Here is a 17,013-nt window from a genome sequence, read left to right as displayed (position 1 = left end):
ACTGGGTGCAGCGTACGTGATTTGCTGATTACTGTTACAGTCCTGTGACTTTGACAGTAGAGTACACGTGACTGTAACAAGAGAAGAGTCATGTGACTGTAACATGAATTGATCTCCCCTCTTCCCCTTCGTCCTCTGCTTCCTCCAGGCCATCTATCTCTACGTACTGTACTTGGTAGTCGTTGAATGCCAAACCTCAAAGAAATACGACGACGACGATACTTATGATGGGGAGAGATGAATCGAACCCTATAAGATTAAAATAAACTATCCAAATTTCTCCGAAACACACCCTCTCTCTGTCTTCTCTCCCCCTCTCTGTGTGCGAGTGTGATGTGTATGTGACCTAATAATCATAAAACACCAGCGTCCTGACCTCGATGCTCTCCCTCGGTGGCGCATTCTCGTACTCCGGGTCAACAAACGCCGTGTGCGGGATCCGCCGCGCCCGCCCGTCGTCCAGCGAGTCGTAGCACTTGATCAGCAGCGGCTCGTTGGGCTGCTGGGCGTACTTGAAGAACCACTGGTGCTTGGGGTTCGGGCGGACCGCGTACGTCTCGCCCTCGCGGTCAGGGTAGATGAGTTTCGCGGGGATGAGGTCGGACTCGGGCACGGAGTGGGCGGCGGCCAGGGTGAGCGGGTCGCGCAGGATGGGTTTGATGGGGCGCCAGACCTGTTTTTTTCACCAGGGGTGATTAGATACCTAGGTAAGGAGAAGAGGGGGCAGTGGTGAGTTTGTGTCATGGTACTGACATTGATGATCTGGAACCGTTTCTTGAGCAGCTCCTCCGCCTCGTCGGGGAGATGGTACCGCACCCGGTTCTCCGACGCCGTGTATGACTGGTCGATGTGCACGCGGCGCGCAGGCCCGCGACGCTGGCCGCCAACGTCACGGACGTCCGACGTCGCGCGACGGATCGTGTGGTCGAAGATCAAGACGCGAGAAGCCCCCGTGCTGTTCGAACATGGTTAGTATATATTTACCCTCCCCCCCCTTCTGGCCCGATCAAGACAACAACAACACACGAAAAAAGGGGAAACGTAGGAAACTCACGCATCTTTCAACAACTGCTCGATTTCCGGGTAATATTCCGCCTTGATCTTGTCGTCGTCGACAAAGTCCTTCTCTGCGCTCTCATGCTTCAAGTACTGAAACCCGTGGCTGTCGAGGGTGTATTTGTCCTCGTCGCCGGCGATATCGTGGATGACGACGTTCTGGGTGACGTGGGGGCGTAGATACGAGTCGGGTTTTCTGTTACACCCCCCAAGGATTTAGAATCAAGAATCTTTTTTTGTTCTATTTCTGGTCCACTACTCTGATGGGAGGATTACATACCCGACGTATGAAGGAGCAGGGAGAGATCCGTCACCAGGGTCCTTGTAGTAGTACACCTCGGCGGCGACATCGCGTTTGGCGGGCTTGTTGGTCTGGACGAGAGGCTCGACGACTTGCCCCAGAGTATTGCCAGGGGCGTGTTGGACTGCTGCTGTGGCCATATTCGATACTCTTTTGTTACTGGAAAATGTCAAACAGTGCAATTCGAGCTTAGGTGTCCAAGTATACTAGATACCAAACAAAGAACGTCGAGAGGCAGGACTATCGATGATATAACTAATACCCATCTATCCCAGGGCCCTCGACATCCGTCTCGGCATTGACCATCCGCATCACAGGCCAACGCCCGTCAATTTGTCATCTGTGTCGCTCTTCAAGCACGCAATACATGCAAAAAGCACGCCAGTCGTCAATGTTCTCCAATGCCGTCTTTTTGAATGATAATTGATCTATTGATTCACATTGAGCGTGATGTTGGCCATTTTTGAATGGATACTTGATACTTGCTAGCGTAGAGCCACAGAACTTGGCCTTGTTTGGTAACTAGTTATATGTGGGCTATATGGGGAGGGGAAGGAAGTGTCCACAGTGATCGAACAGCCCAGCCATACCTCGTACAACGGTAGAAACGCGTATGGCGATACCGTCACAGGCGTTTGGGACCCTGTCAATGGCTTTGCACTGAATGGTGTAATCAGATATTATCTTCTTTCGTACCTAGGTGCCCGCTGAGGAAAAGAGCGTATTACATATATGTGTATTTATAATGATGTAGGTATCCCTGGGCGCCCTGGCTTGTCTAGCTGTCTTATTGGTTCATTGGTCGATCGATGGGTATTGCGAGCTTCCGTACCGAGTACAGCTTCGCTACATACCTCGCACTTCATCCGCCTCCCTGTAGAGGGTGACCGTACTCACCGCGACAGCAACAAGCACGTAGGTGCCCCAAATCACCATTTGAGCTGCGTCATTCGTATTTTTCCTCGATCCATTCTTCAACGTGGTCCTGCGTAGACTATATCAGTTAAAATTTCTCGTTGAACGGCCGCAAGTCAATCTCCTGCGTCCAGGCAGATTTGTGCTGCGTATGCAGACTCCAGTAGCTCTCGGCGATCTTGACCACAGATTAGCTTCCAATTTTGACAGCACATGTCGAGACGACTTACAGCGTAGGGACTCAATTTGCCGTCCGGTGCAGCATCGTTGCGATCAGCATGCTCCGCGTCCGGGACATCAATGCCGCCGTCGATGATGGCGTGTGCGACGTGAACTCCCGCGGGGCCAAACTCCCTGGCGAGGGACTGTGTCAAGATGCGCGCCCCAGATTTCCCGGCCGCGATAACAGACCACAACTTGGAGCCTCTGATAGATGCGGTCGCTCCGGTGACGATCAGGGTCGGCGGCAATGGGGAACGATCCACAGACTCGAGAAGCAGCGGCACTACGCCCTGAGCAAAGTTGAAGAGACCACCGCTAGAGCGCGCACCCGGCCCGTTAGATACGGTCCTAGCTTGACATCATGGGGAGACACATAATTACATGTTACCGGTGAGACTCGTGTCCAGATCCGCCCGCGTCAGCTCGAGGAACGGTTTACGGCTTTGCCGCAGGTTGGGGCGGACGTTGTAGATCGCGGCGACAAGGTGCAAATCCGCAAAGTCCTTCTTGATGGTTTCGAGTGCCGAAGCAAAGGAAGCCGGGTCCGTCACGTCGGCGGAGATGCCGATTGCTTTTCCGCCATTCTTGTTGATCTGCGCAACGACATCCTTGTAGCTGTCCGACTGACGCGACAGCAGGACCACTGGATACGCCTCGGCGAAGCGCAGAGCGACTGACCTCCCAGTTGCTGGGCCAATGCCTGCTACAATAGCATAGAACTTGTCGGATACCATTTTGTCGAAGTGATTTTCTTTCTCTTCTTTGGATTCCTGTTTCCCGATCAGATCGAAGGACGCAGTGAAGGACGCCAGACAATCAATGCTAATAAACAAGGTGGTTTAGAAGATGAGAAAAGTATATGATTTTGCAGTGTCGTCGAATTACTAATGTATCTCGATGGTTTGTTACTGTCCCGAAATTGCGTGACCGGGATTCAGGATTGTGCGGAGGACGAGGGGCAGCGAGGGGTACATGGCTGGCCTAGACAGGTGCTCCTTGTCGCGAGAGTTTGTTAGGATTAGTGAACAAGCGCTGTGAATAGCATTGGCGCGACTGTCGTTTTCAAGCGGGAGCCAGGCTCGAAGCAGAGGATTACATGTTTGGAACCCATCAGTGTTGATGGCTGATACTTGGAATGATGAACGGACGTGTACGGATACCAAGAAGTATTGCGGAGTAGAGACAACATGAATGTTGAATAGAAGCACCCATGATATTCCGCAATGTCACATTTGCATACAAGGGGTAATATTCGAGGAGCTGATCGCGTCTCGTTCATCGCGAACACCATAGTTGCTGTATTACCAGAAGAAACTCGACACTTGCCGGCAACGTTGAAATGTGACCTGGTGACATGAGCAAGAGCCCTGTATCCAAGTCTTCGTTCACTGCGATCCCGACATCTGCTAGTATATCAAGGGTCATCTGCGCTACCTCAGCCTCGTTGCCCATCACACTCGGTAGGACGACAGATCCGTCAGCAAACACATTCCATCAGGTCTCGAGCATAATGTGTTGCCATGGCATTTCAATTGCCGAAAAACGAGACTGCCAAAGAGCACCACCGCTGCCAAAACACAAGATTGAGACTCGACTGGTCAAAAGGTGTCCGAAGTCGCCCAAGCCAGGCCCGCGCTGTAACGATGCCGCACATGATGCAGATCTCGACACGCTCCCATCGGTCAAAGGAGGGCGATGCGAGTGGTGCCAAAATTGGGGATTGACACTTGAGATCGCACAAGTCAACTGGGTGCGTTGATCTCGGTCGAGCAAGAGAGCTCTACTGATTTGAGGTTGAGCGAGATCTCTTGGAGAGATAATCCACCTGTACTAGAGAACGGGGTGGTTTTGACAAAGGTCCTTAGTGGCTGGGTGGATTGTCATAGGTGCCGAATTGTTTCAAATGACTGAATGATTTAAGTTCCACCCCCGCCCCAAAACTCCGCGCTGGTTAAGCTTATTTGGTACGCGTTCTTATAGTCAAATTGCACGTCATTTGAAACCGGCGTCAACACAAGCTCCCAATTTGTTTCCCTCTTCCCTTTGTCCTCCTTACCCGTCAACAGAGGAGATGTCCCTCGGTGGCAGAGCCTCATTATGCGATGCACTTATGACCTGAGCAAGACACGCCGACACTAGAGATTGCGTACGATGGACTTCGATTTCTTTCAGCCGGCCAGTCAAGTGTCGTGGATGTGATTGACACGGAGAGGGTTCTCAAAGCCTACCACGACACCGACAACAACGAGGACATTGTTGAGCGTCGAGCGTACGCCCGTCTCGGCAAAAACACCCGAACATCGCACGATTCCTAGCCTCTACTTCAAGAAGGGATATTGTTCTTGAACGGGGACGTGTTCTCCGAGAAGTGCTTCGTCCGCCAAACGAAGATGTTTCGATCCGGAGAAAGGTCCAGTGGCTGAAGGACTACGCGCACAGACTACAACACTGCCACTCCAAAGGGATTGTGCATGCCGATGTTGGCTGTCACAATGCCATCCTGAACACCCATGGTCGAGTACAGCTGATTGACTTTGCCGGCTGCAACATTGACAGCGCAGAAGTCAGTTCCTGCCACGAGTGGTTCTCATACCGCCGATCCGGCCCTGTATCTATCGCTACCGTTCAAACAGACGTCTTCGCCTTTGGATGTATGATTTTTGAAGTGGTGACGGGCAGGCCTCCCTTCCAAGACGAGCTTGAAACGTCTCGGACTCGAACGCACATCGTCGAAGAGCGGTACATGAACAATCAATTTCCTGATCTCCAGAGCCTGCCCGCTCCGCTACGTCAGGTGACAAGGGCATGCTGGCATGATACGGTTCATTCGATGGAAGATGTAGCGAGAATGCTCGAAGCGATTGACGGACAGGGTTGCTGTGCAAAGATGAGAGCTTGGATCAGTAGGTGGAAAGCTAGAATTCTGTCACCATGTGATTCAAAATCTTGACCCGATAGACACTCTCGAAACCCCTGGGCTCTTTTCCTAGTTTAGAATCCGATGATGCCATTGTCTATTGTCTCTGCTACGAATCTTTCCATGGACCATTCACCACATCAAGGTTTTCCTGGTGGACAGAGACCACCTCTAGCTCCAATCGGTCAGACTCATGGGCTACTACTGCTCAATCGATCTTCACGTCCTTCTCCACACTCTCGAAGTCATAGTTATGTGACACTATGACGCTGTCCAGGCCACGCCTTGTGTCTATCAGAAGTGGCCAATCAAGGAGGAGCGTGACCAGAAGAGGAAAGTGACTCCGACGACCCCAAATCCGGACGAGGCTGAATCATCGTGGCAACTCTTTCCCGACTTCCCCTCCTCAGACAACGAGCATCCTAAATCAACTGCAGGACCTCTCAGAACAGAGCGTCTGAGTTTGGTCCTAGTCATACGCCGCGGCTGCTCCTCGCATCTCGCTGATGGCTGAGATAGCCATACAATGGACCCCAGACGTTCTCAGCGCGGGGCGTCACAATATGAAAACAGTCGCCAACAAGAAGCGTACCAGAAGCCACACATTTGGCGGATGTAAAACCTGTCGCAGACGTCACATCAAATGTGACAAGGTGCGGCCTACATGTCTCACTTGTAGGGCTGTTGGCGCGGCTTGCGAAGGGTTCAGCCAGGACCTCAAATGGGTTGACAGTCGGAGCCGAGCCACTAACAACGAGGGCCGCACGGAGTCGGCAGGCCAGTCAGTGAGACATCATCTCTACACAGGTATTCTTCTCATGGATGCGTCTCAGCTGAGCAATCTCTGCTGACATGGCATCTTCAGAAGCAACTCAAGAGCTGATGAGCAAAGCTCTGCGTTCGGACTTTGCTCATAAGCCTGTTGAGGAGTCTCTCTCAGAACTTGACGGCAGGTGTCGAGATGGAGTACCAGGCTGTGCCGATGGCCTCGTTGTGGGCCCTTTTGGGGTCTTCAGCCTCGATACCACGCCACCACAGCCTCGGAGCAGCTTAACTCGGAGTGAATCAGTTCAGACGATGTCCGGACCACAAGCTACTGACGTTCAGCGTCACGAAAATGACTTATCATCTATTGAGTCAGTTGGCAGATTAAGCGACATACACGACTTCTTGGATTGGCCTGATCTTTTTGACCTGGACTTTACAAATGCCGAGATATTCCCGCAGTCATTCGACAACGGTCTTCAGGATTTGTTTGCCGCTCCTGATCCTGCGGCGCCGCAGATCAACCATGCCGATACTTTCGCGGTTGAAAGAGATGTCGGCTGCGCTGGAGCCGTGTCTCCCTCGATGAGGTCATTAGGCGGCGAGATAGGCGTGAAACCTGACGACATTGACCCTGCAGAAGCACAACTACTTCTCACTCACTTCAAAGATCGGGTCTTGCCTCAATTGCGGATCATGCCTGTCGAGAAGAAGTCGCCGTGGGAAGTCAACAACCTGAACAATGCGGTTCTGACCCTGGCAAGACTGACGTACATGGTTTCGCAACCGGTATCTCACGCTGCTCTGGCCAATTTACAGGCACTACTGGCTCTCTCCGCCAAGCACATGGTAGCCCATACAGATGAATCTTCTCGGGGATACTGGCAAGATTTTGCAGCCAACAACATCAACAAGGCAAAGGAAAACCTGCATTGTGCCTTGCGGAACGAGATCAAGGGCACTAATGCTGCTAAATATAAAGACCTACTTATGGCAATTCTAGCCATGGTGACATATGCCGTAAGTATCGCGACGGAAGTAGCACACAATTGCTAATGTCCGCAAAGACTCTGTACGATAATCAAGCAGACGCTCGGGCGTATATGATCGACGCTGAACGGCTGCTTCGGCTTCGCGGACTCGCGAAACGGACCATTTCGCGAAAGGCAAGGGAATTGCACCATGTCTATACGTGGACAAGGATAGTGGAAGAAAGTACTTTCGTGTTGCGTAACTACGAATCAACCAGGGCAAAAGGTGCTGTTGGGACTGCCAGGTCCAGTGAAGTAGCTGCGATACAGCCTCACTCGGGGCCCAACCCTCGCTTGGATGACTTCCTGCGACTCGACACATGTATCCCGGACAGCGAGATTGAAGCCGGTGCAGAAAAGGACAATGAGACCGGACAGCATGACATCCACCTTGAAGACAGCCGAGAATTTCCGCCGAGCATGTACACCGAGCTTTATGGGATATCTGAGAAGTGGCTCAGTCTTGTGTCACAAACGACGAGACTGGCAAATTTCATCGACAGTGTGGCATTCGACAAGGACAAATGCGATATTGTGTTCATGGAAGCGATCGAAAGACGAAAGCAACGACTAGAAAACATGGTCTGTGCGTTTGCCACGAGCGACCTCCCGGATGCCGACGACCAAGCGCTCTCAACCACGCGGAGACCAAGCGTGGAACTAGCCCGCGAGTCGATGGTGCAGGCGCTGAATTCTGCTCTCGTGATCTTCTTCTACCGAAGAATCAGGAGGGTCAACCCGTTGATCCTACAAGAACATGTCAAGACCGTCATCCAGGCTTTGAAAACGTACGAAGCTGCGTGCAAAGAGACTGGCATCCGGGGAACCGGGTCCCCCTGGCCTGCTTTTATGGCCGGGTGTGAAGCACTGTACCCTTCGCAGAAGGAGTACCTGAAGGGTTGGTTCGAGAGGGCTTTTGCCGTCACGGGGTTTACAAGGATCACCGTGGCGAAGGCCTGTATGGAGGAGGTATGGAGGCGGCGCGACCGGCCTGTCGGCGCATTTTGCACGGGAAGCCGCGATCAGACCCGAACGTGGGAGCGAATTTCCAAGGAACAGAACTTGCACTTGTTACTGTCATGAAACCATTACCACCGATTGGCAGTTGTCTTACGATGAAACCCGGCAAGCCTTTTTAAAGAGGTGGCTCATGAATTCACCACCTTCAGCCCGGCAGTTTGTAAGATCCTGGCCAACTCTGCTTGCGGCTCACCGGTGAGCAGTTTGAAGGGCTTCCTCAGTCCTCCGGTTGGATAGCCGAGCAATTCCATGGCTGTCTTGACGGCCGAGGGGTAATTGTACTCCTCGAGAAACTTGCAGACCGGGTAGATCTTGGACCACAACTCTCGACCCGCCTGCAAATCACTCTTCACAGCCAGCGTATCCCACAGCTGGGCCGACAGCTCAGGGATGATATTCGACGCACCCCACACTGCGCCCTTGCAGCCCGCGGCGAGGCTGTAGAAGGTCAAGGTATCCCACCCGTTGAAGGCGGTGATGTGGTCGCTGAGCGAAAAGACCAACTCGGTGAAAGCGGGAGCGTTGCCCGACGTGTCCTTCAGGTATCTCACGCCGACTTTCGACAGCCCGGCAATCTGCGTCGGTGTCAGGCTGAGCCCGGACGCCGAGGGGATGTTGTAGTAGACAATGTCCAGGTTTGCGGCCTCGTGGATCTCGGCCATGAGTTCTTGGAGCTGCTCGTAGTTGACCGGGTCGTAGTATGGCGGCACGACCATCACAGCCGCTGCTCCGGCCTCTTTGGCGTGACTCGCCAGGTCAATGCAGTCCCTGGTCGTCGTGGCGCCGATGCCCGCCACCACGGGTACCCTTCCAGCGGCGTATTGAATACAGAGCTCGAGATTCTGTTTTCTTTCGTCCATGCTCAGCGCGGTGAACTCGCCGGTGGTGCCGCCGGGGACGAGGCCATGGCATCCCGCGCCCACAATGTGATCAATGTGGGCCTTGAGACGGGATTTGTCAATGGCGGAGCCGTCGTCTGTGAAGGGGGTGATCAATGCCACGAGAATGCCTGACAGGGAGGGATTTGCGGAACTCATTTTGAGTGTAGCTCTGGGTGATATGAGTAAACACAGTTTGCTAGATCAAAAGGGATGAGTGAGAGTAGCCAGGCAAAAAGAAATCCGCCAGATATTTGTATTTCTGAGCGATTTAAAGGGGAAAGATCTCCTGCAATGGTCTACATCCCTCTGATATTTGCTGGACTTCTTTCGCCGCATTCGATCTCCGCGAAAAAGGGAAAGGGAAGGACGTTCCCGATATAAACAGAGCATCTGAATTCCAAGACAGACAGAACCTGACATACCGCATCGAGAAATCTCAAGGCATGTTACGTAGTGCCAAACCGTATAGGACTTCCTCTTTTCCAGCAAAGATATTGTCAGCCCATCCAATGTTGTCATGACATTAAGCTCCACTCATTTTCCCTGTTTTTGTCATTTCCCTTTTTGGCTTAATGAATTGGGCAAGAGTTTCCGGTGCGTAGTCAGTCGCACTTGAGCGGAATAGATCTAGAATGGATAACAACAAGGAGAAGGGCGTTAGGGGGTCAGGAGAACCCGGCGACAGAAACAAATCAGACTGAGTGTCGTTGCGTCTCTATCGGAAGTATCGGCCCTCACCTTGGTTTATTTATCTATCTGTACAGAGAGGGATTCCACCCAGAGGTCTCAAATCCACCCCTACGCAAAACAAAACCATTGGAAATACTTCAAAAGGATTCTCTTCAAGGGGACCTTTTTCACCATCTTTTGCAGCACGCACTCCGACAAACAGAAATCCGCCGAGACAATGGCAAATCGACCTCGATCACTCGATGCCCATGTCTTCACTGTTGAGGATCTCCAGGCGCTGGGTTCTAAAAAGCTCCCGAAAACGTATCGTGGTAAGGTCGACGTCGGTTTTTTTTCTTCGCTGCCAAAGGCTGACAGCTTTCTATCAGAATACTACAACGAAGGCGCCATGGATATGATATCGTAAGTTTTTTTTTTTCCGTTGCGCTACATACACAATGTCTCCAAAAAGCCAAGTAGCTGGCAAAGGCCATCATCGTCTTGCGAGGCTCGCGAAGAAAGACCCCCCTGACACTCGACACTAATGCGGGCAAGATTACGCGACAACATCGCCGCTTACGACCGGTATCGAATCCTGCCACGCGCTCTGCGAAACGTCCAATGCGTCGATACCTCGACGACCCTCTTTGGCTGTCAGGTAAGTAGACGACTATTGTCGTTTCCATGGTCGTGTCCCGTATTCTACTGTTTGGGATCGATCCCCCCCCCCCAACAATTCTTGTTGCCAATCTGTCGAGGGCTTTTATAATAGGTCACCTTCCCGCTGGGCATCAGTCCCTCGGCCATGCACAAGCTCGCACATCCCGAAGGGGAACTGGCAACGTCACGGGCGGCGGCCAACATGAACGTCAGCATGTGTTTGTCGTCGTACGCAACTACCTCGCTGGAAGACGTGGCGGCGCAGGGCCGCGGCAACCCGTACATGATGCAGATCTGCGTGCTCAAGGACCGGAACAGGACCGCGCAGCTTTTGGAGAGGGCTGAAGGTCCGTATTTGGCCATTCGCCATACATACTTCTTGCTTCTTGCCCTCCATTTCCCAATCCTCTCCAACCCCACGGGAAAGATAAGACAACTGCTGACATGGGTCTCTGGAACAAAACCCCGTTCTCCCCGAACAGCGGCTGGCTACAAGGCCATCTTTCTTTCAGTCGACGTCCCCGTCCTGGGCAGGCGTCTCAACGAGTTCCGCAACAACTTCACATTACCCAACGACCTGAGTTTCCCCAATATCCTGTCTTCGGGCCACGACGAGTTTGCCAAGGAAGAAAGCTCGCAGGACTACGGTATGTATGTGTGTGTGTGTGTGTTGCTCGCGAAATTGTGAGATTTCGCTGTTTTCTGGTTGCTAAAAAAAGTCGTCGCACTTACTTTCTTTCCTGTGCAGATTCAAGTCTGGAATGGGCAGAAATCATCCCCTGGTTGAAGGGGAAGACGAGGATGCAAATCTGGTTGAAAGGCAGTAAGTCAGACAAGACACCCACGCCCGACTCCCTTTGGAGAGAGTTGTGACACCCTGCAAAAGGGAAAAGTATGAAGGCGTAAGTGAGCTTACCGGTGGTGGTCCTAGTCCTCAACCCGGCCGACGTCTTACTTGCCATCGACCACGGCGTGGACGGTGTGCTGATCTCCAACCATGGCGGTCGCCAGCTCGACGGAGTCCCTGCCACCCTGGATTGCCTGAGGGAGTGTGCGCGAGTGAGCCGGGGTCGAATCCAGATGGCTGTCGACGGGGGAATCCGTCGCGGTTCAGACATGTTCAAGGCCATCGCACTCGGAGCGCAGCACTGTTTCGTCGGCAGGGTCCCGATCTGGGGACTTGCAGTGAGTCGTGTCCCATCTGCCCTCTGCCATCTGCCGTGCGCTATTTCATGAGATGATCTCTGCTGCTACTGTTTATAACCTCCGTACGAGGTATACCTATTAATGTGCTGTTTTTTTGCCAGTACAACGGACAGCAGGGCGTCGAGCTGGGCTTGAAGCTTCTCTTGGACGAGTTTCGCACGACTATGGCACTTGCAGGGTACTTGTGACCATATCCACACTTTCTGCCCCTTTGTCTTCTTGGTCTTGGGTGGCGGATCCGAGACAGCACTTACGCTAACTGATGGTCTCAATGCTGGTAGATGTCGCACGGTCAGCGAGATCACACCAGAGCACCTTACCTATCTTGAGCCGGGAGGTCGACTGCACAGGTTGTAGATCCCGGGAGGGCTGTGACGGATCCCATTGGAGTTGGGTGGGTGGATGGTGAACCGTAGACGGGAGACATGTAAAAAGGAAGGATTCGTTATGAGGCAGTCTGGTGGGCTTTGGGGAGCGCAGACTATCACATCCACAGGAGGCGCTGTTTGTGGTGTGATTTACAAGACTGTGAAGAAAGGCACTTCACTGGATGTGCGATGCACTCGGCTATTGATGGTGAATTCCACACCTTGGATATAGAGACACGGGGCGGGCAGATCTGGACAGCAGATGAAGTCATTCCTCATCCATATCCTCACAATACCTACCATAAAATTCGGTTGGCGGTTTGTTCACGATGCCTCCACAGCAATCCGTGCGTATACAGTATCAGATCCGATATGCTTGTGGACACAGCATCAACAGCGAGATCGTGAAATGTCCAAAGCATGAAAGCAGTCAAGATCACAGATGCGCAACAGGGGTATGGAGATACGAAGAGGCCAAGAGGACACTGTACAAGTGTCGCAAATGCTCAACCAGTGTTTGAAATGTTGATCCAATCCGTGGACGAGCTACTTTCATACTGACTTTGTGACTTGAGTTTCAGGACGCTTTTGAGGGTCTACCAATTCCATGGCTTTCCCATTCCAGTCTCATCCAGCAGAGCTGCCTCTAGGCCGCGAAGCTCCTGCTCTTTCATCTCCTGCCAGAGTTCGGGATCGTCGGGTGGTGGCAAAGAAGACTTCTCGAAATCGATAAACCTCGGCCCCTGTGTGGTGATCAAGACGTTGTACTTGAACACATCGCCGTGAACGAGTCCGCAGGCATGCAACTCTTCAAGTGCCCTCTCAATGTCCTGGAGATCGGAGATGGAAGCTGGCCGGCCATCGATTGGCTCAGAAATGAATCCAACAATACGTTCCGGCGTGCCCTCATAGACATAGCCCAATAACGCAGGTCCCAATTGTGACTTTCTCTGTGCCAGAATTTCGTAGGCCTCGATCTCGCGTGAGATGGCACCAACTTCGAATGCGAATCTTGCAATCTTCAGATAACCCAGCCCCGACCCGGTGTCGACGTACTTGACTCGGTGGTTCGGCCTGGACAGGACACGAAGATCAAGGACGTCGAAAAGTGGGTAGGAGCCTACCAGCTTTTCCGGAGGTATGGCATGAAGTCCGAAATGATCTTGTAGGCACTCAATTCCATCAGCAAGCCTCGACACGGTCAACGTATTCCACGTATCGTACCACCCATCGAGCTTGGACAGCTCGCGAACAAGTGCGTAATTCTCGGTTCTCGAGTCTTCGGGGAGGATGGTGTTATCAGTTATGAAAACATAGATAACTCTCTTCCCGCTGTTGTCCTCGCGTAGGAGCCGATAGTAGCAGTCATCGGGACTCATATCCAGATCGAGCATTCTGTCGCGTATGTCTTGTTGAGGTGACTCGCAGGATGCCGGGGAGTTGGTTGGATTGAGTGGCGACGGAGGTTGTGACGGTATCTGGTGATGGAGCACGCCAGATTCAGTGATAGCATTGTAGACTTGCTCCCAGATAGTTGGGTCATATGGGTTACTACTCAGAGCTGTGTTCAAGAGAGGCTTGATGCATGCGAGGTCAAAACCGCCAGAGGAGACTGCGGAAGTGAATTCAAGGAGATCATCTCGCAGGCATCTGCGGCCCGTTGTCGAAGGTAAGTGGCTTGATGTTGGATGATCATTTAGCGAGGACAAGCATAGGAGCGTAAGACTGCGGAGGTCTAAGTCGACACTATCAGCAGAATATCTCTTGACAGGATCGGGGCTGCCTCACCTTCTTGGCCGAGTCGACCAAGCGCATCTGGCGAGCAAGACAGGTCTTTTCTGTCACAAGTCTCCTTGAAAGAAGCGTGAAGTTGGCCAAGTGTCTCTGAAAGGGAGCTGGTCTGGACGATGGGTTGAGTGACTTCTGACTGGGTTTTGTCTGCCATGGCGACAGGCACTGCGCTGGTAGGGGATGCGAGCCTTGTATTCCGCTATGCACCACCACCACGATGCTAAGCTTCTCAGCCACTTCCATGCATCCCGCAAAGGTCGCGTCAAGGTCAGTTTGAGAATTGAGAGCTTTAAAGATGATCTGAAGGGTGACATTTCGTAGACAAGTATTTATGCAGTGACGGTATCTGTCGAGCAGTGTCACTTGTTAAAGCGGCGGCAGTATATTCCAATAATGGATAAGCGTCATCGCACTTTCTGCTGAGACAACAAACGACGCGACTGTCACTTTGTCACTTTGTTGCACGTATGTGTGATCTCTTCAATCTCCAGTAAGTGCTGAAGCCTGATCACTGACCTTTCCGTTACCCAGAAGGGCCGCTCACAGCTTCTGTCTCTTGGACAGAAACGAATTTCCACGAGATCGAGAAATGAAGTGTCCAAACCTACCTTTGATCTAGAATCGTCGCAGCACACCGCTATGGGATCATCACCCTCTTGGCACTGGACACCATATCACCCTCGCTACTTCATTAATGATCCACAACATATTGGACAACCCTTATCACGAGGATAAAATCTGCAACAATTCTGTGGCGGCCTCTGGAATCGCGTCCCGATTCTCTTTGTTCGGATTTTGTGCTGTCCAGTCGGTAGACACGCACATCCCTGCCTATCCTGTATAGGTTGAGAATACACAAATGGAACAAACAGATAGGGTTCTCCTTTCTTCCTCGGATGTCCTCTCCCTTTTGTTTGTGTGGGCGTCGTCAAAGATATCAGTCTTCAATGCCGCACCTTTTATCAAAGTCGGACTCACTTGGGCTAACCGCAGCAGATGATGAAACGCCCATCTCTGTATCTCTCACCAGAACTTACACGTCTGGCTATCGGGTTTTCCTAACGTGTCGAGTTGTATCCGACGGCAGCCACAGGAGGATTGCGATAGGTACTCGCTTACCATCACCTTCAGACCGACGGATGATCAGGTCTCGCGGTACGGTTGGATCCCGGTTCCTCGCTCGGACAATAATGTATTCTCATCCAGACTTCCCGTCCAAATGAGGGGACAGTCGACGGGCTCCATAAACCACAATGTCGGTTGAATTGCTCCGAAGCACAAACAAGGACAGAGACACTTGGGGAACTTTGCTTTCCGCCCCAGCGGTCTCCTGCACCGAAGAAACCCGTCCTACTGGAGGGAACACCGTCTACACACAGCAAGTTTGACGTGTTCATTAAAAGCCAGTCTTCGGCAATGCATCTGCCGTGGTACTGGAGGAGAGGCGGCGGCATTCGAGTAGCCTCAAAGCCGTCAATTAGCCTAATAACCATCTCTATACCTTGTACTTGGAGCAACTACAGTCAGTAGCTCTTTGCACTAAGGTTCCTTGTCCTCGAGCTAACCGGTTTACCCCATACTTCATTCTATAGAGAGTAGTCGGGTATAGATAGGGGATAGTGAGAATAGTGCTCGGTTGCTGCGTTGTCGATCATCCCGTCTTTCCCCAACGTCATAATCCCACAATATAATAATGTTATGCATATTCCCCTTCAGGCCAAACTCCATGTTGTCCATGTCCATTCCTACTCCCGTTGCCCTCCGCCCTCGAATCCCCCGCATTTGTTCCCCCTCACAATTTTTGGTCATTTCCCCAGTTTTGCTGGACGTTTGCTTAAACTATACAAACACCATCGGATGTTATCGTCACCGTAGAGTAACCCTTCTAACACTGGTCCGATCCACATCGACAAGCTTCCCTGGCAAGTAGACAAGCTAATAGTGCAGATCATCACAACGGCTTTAGGCTCATGTCAAGCGGTTGTTTTCTTGCTTGTTTGTTGGAGATGGGGATGGAGATGCGCAGTCATCCGCCATCGGAGCTTCGCCGAACAATTGGCGAGCATTCGGTAGACCTTGGGTCGATGGACCTCGAGAGCCGTGTGTGAAGGAGTGAGCATAAAGAGAAGAAAAAGGTACGGTGTGGCAAACCCCTCTCCTGTCCAATTGATCTTTGCTATCCCTATTCCCGAAAAAAGAAACGTGAACTGGCTCTCCACTTCCTTGTTGGAAATCAACAAACCACCCCCTGAAGTGACTGAGTGAGCGGACGAGTACTGCTCCTCCTCTAACTAAGGAACAGCAATGCTGTTGAAACCACTATTCGCCGTGCTCGCCGCGGCCTCCACCGCTGTCGGGTACGTAGTCAACAACGGCACGGCATGCTACGTGTACCCAGAGTCCCTAACGCACTTTGGCGAACCGGTCGACGACACGCCCTCGATCCTGCAGGCCTTTGAACTGTGCGGGACCAACGGGTCCGTCATCCTGACGGAGAACACGTTCCACATCAACCAGGTCATGAACACGACGGGTCTGGTCAACTGCGACGTCGAGCTGCACGGCGAGATGATCTGGAGCGACAACATCCCGTACTGGCTGGGCCATAGTTACTCGGTCGTGTACGCCAACCTGTCGACGGCGTGGTTTTTCGGTGGGGAGAATGTGACGTTCAAGGGGTTTGGGAAGGGTCGGTTCAACGGGAACGGTGAGTCGCGACAACATCTCTTTCCCTTTCGTCTGTCCTCCTCTTCTGCCGAAAGAGAGAGGCGTGCAATCGTCCTTGTCCAAGGTGTTGAACGCTATGCTGGGAATGGAACCATATGTGATATGTGTCTCGAAGATAAGATATTCTAACATTCTAACCACCGCTTGAAACCTTGCAGGTCAAGCATGGTACGACGAGAACCGCAACAACAGCAACCAACCCGGGCGCCCCATCGCCTTCACCATCCTCAACGCAAAGAACCTCTGGATGGACGGCGTGTCGTGGAGCCAGGCGCAGTTCTGGCACTCGTTCATCTCGCACTCGCAAAACGTCAGCATGTCCAACATCTACATGAACTCGACGAGCAACAACACGTGGTTCACGGTCAACACGGACGGGACGGACACGTGGAATTCTAGGGATGTGTTTTATACGAACTGGACTGTTTTGGGAGGTTTGTCTTTCCATTCTTTCCTCCCTCTCTCCCTCCCTCCCTCCCTCCCT

At 52.2% G+C, this 17,013-nt stretch overlaps 6 protein-coding genes across 6 annotated transcripts; 2 read left to right on the top strand and 4 right to left on the bottom strand.

Annotated features, from left to right (window-relative positions):
* Positions 1-346: 346 nt before the first annotated feature.
* On the bottom strand, positions 347-1,497 carry AYO21_10051 (hypothetical protein; the record flags this gene model as incomplete). The annotated part of the gene is made up of 4 exons (XM_022659975.1): positions 347-673; positions 754-955; positions 1,055-1,252; positions 1,337-1,497. The coding sequence occupies 4 exons, from the start codon at positions 1,495-1,497 to the stop codon at positions 347-349; spliced, it is 888 nt and encodes a 295-aa protein (XP_022507686.1).
* An 863-nt stretch (positions 1,498-2,360) lies between these two features.
* Positions 2,361-3,228, bottom strand: AYO21_10050 (hypothetical protein; the record flags this gene model as incomplete). Its single annotated transcript, XM_022659974.1, has 3 exons — positions 2,361-2,450; positions 2,503-2,809; positions 2,876-3,228. The coding sequence occupies 3 exons, from the start codon at positions 3,226-3,228 to the stop codon at positions 2,361-2,363; spliced, it is 750 nt and encodes a 249-aa protein (XP_022507685.1).
* A 1,337-nt stretch (positions 3,229-4,565) lies between these two features.
* On the top strand, positions 4,566-8,290 carry AYO21_10049 (hypothetical protein; the record flags this gene model as incomplete). The annotated part of the gene is made up of 6 exons (XM_022659973.1): positions 4,566-4,575; positions 4,634-4,763; positions 4,826-5,288; positions 5,885-6,218; positions 6,277-7,196; positions 7,244-8,290. The coding sequence occupies 6 exons, from the start codon at positions 4,566-4,568 to the stop codon at positions 8,288-8,290; spliced, it is 2,904 nt and encodes a 967-aa protein (XP_022507684.1).
* Positions 8,291-8,355: 65 nt separating this feature from the next.
* AYO21_10048 (hypothetical protein) lies at positions 8,356-9,264 on the bottom strand (the record flags this gene model as incomplete). The annotated part of the gene is made up of 1 exon (XM_022659972.1): positions 8,356-9,264. The coding sequence occupies one exon, from the start codon at positions 9,262-9,264 to the stop codon at positions 8,356-8,358; it is 909 nt and encodes a 302-aa protein (XP_022507683.1).
* Positions 9,265-10,015: 751 nt separating this feature from the next.
* On the top strand, positions 10,016-11,831 carry AYO21_10047 (hypothetical protein; the record flags this gene model as incomplete). The annotated part of the gene is made up of 7 exons (XM_022659971.1): positions 10,016-10,109; positions 10,167-10,200; positions 10,333-10,435; positions 10,550-11,084; positions 11,186-11,260; positions 11,369-11,622; positions 11,745-11,831. 7 exons carry the CDS (start codon positions 10,016-10,018, stop codon positions 11,829-11,831), a joined length of 1,182 nt encoding a protein of 393 aa, XP_022507682.1.
* A 776-nt stretch (positions 11,832-12,607) lies between these two features.
* On the bottom strand, positions 12,608-13,956 carry AYO21_10046 (hypothetical protein; the record flags this gene model as incomplete). Its single annotated transcript, XM_022659970.1, has 2 exons — positions 12,608-13,746; positions 13,800-13,956. The coding sequence occupies 2 exons, from the start codon at positions 13,954-13,956 to the stop codon at positions 12,608-12,610; spliced, it is 1,296 nt and encodes a 431-aa protein (XP_022507681.1).
* Positions 13,957-17,013: the final 3,057 nt, after the last annotated feature.

Source organism: Fonsecaea monophora (genome assembly GCF_001642475.1).
Source record: "Fonsecaea monophora strain CBS 269.37 chromosome Unknown Scaff109, whole genome shotgun sequence".
NCBI classification, from domain to species: domain Eukaryota; kingdom Fungi; phylum Ascomycota; class Eurotiomycetes; order Chaetothyriales; family Herpotrichiellaceae; genus Fonsecaea; species Fonsecaea monophora.
Note: the sequence above shows the minus strand (reverse complement) of the source record. Positions and strands in the feature narration are given on the sequence as shown.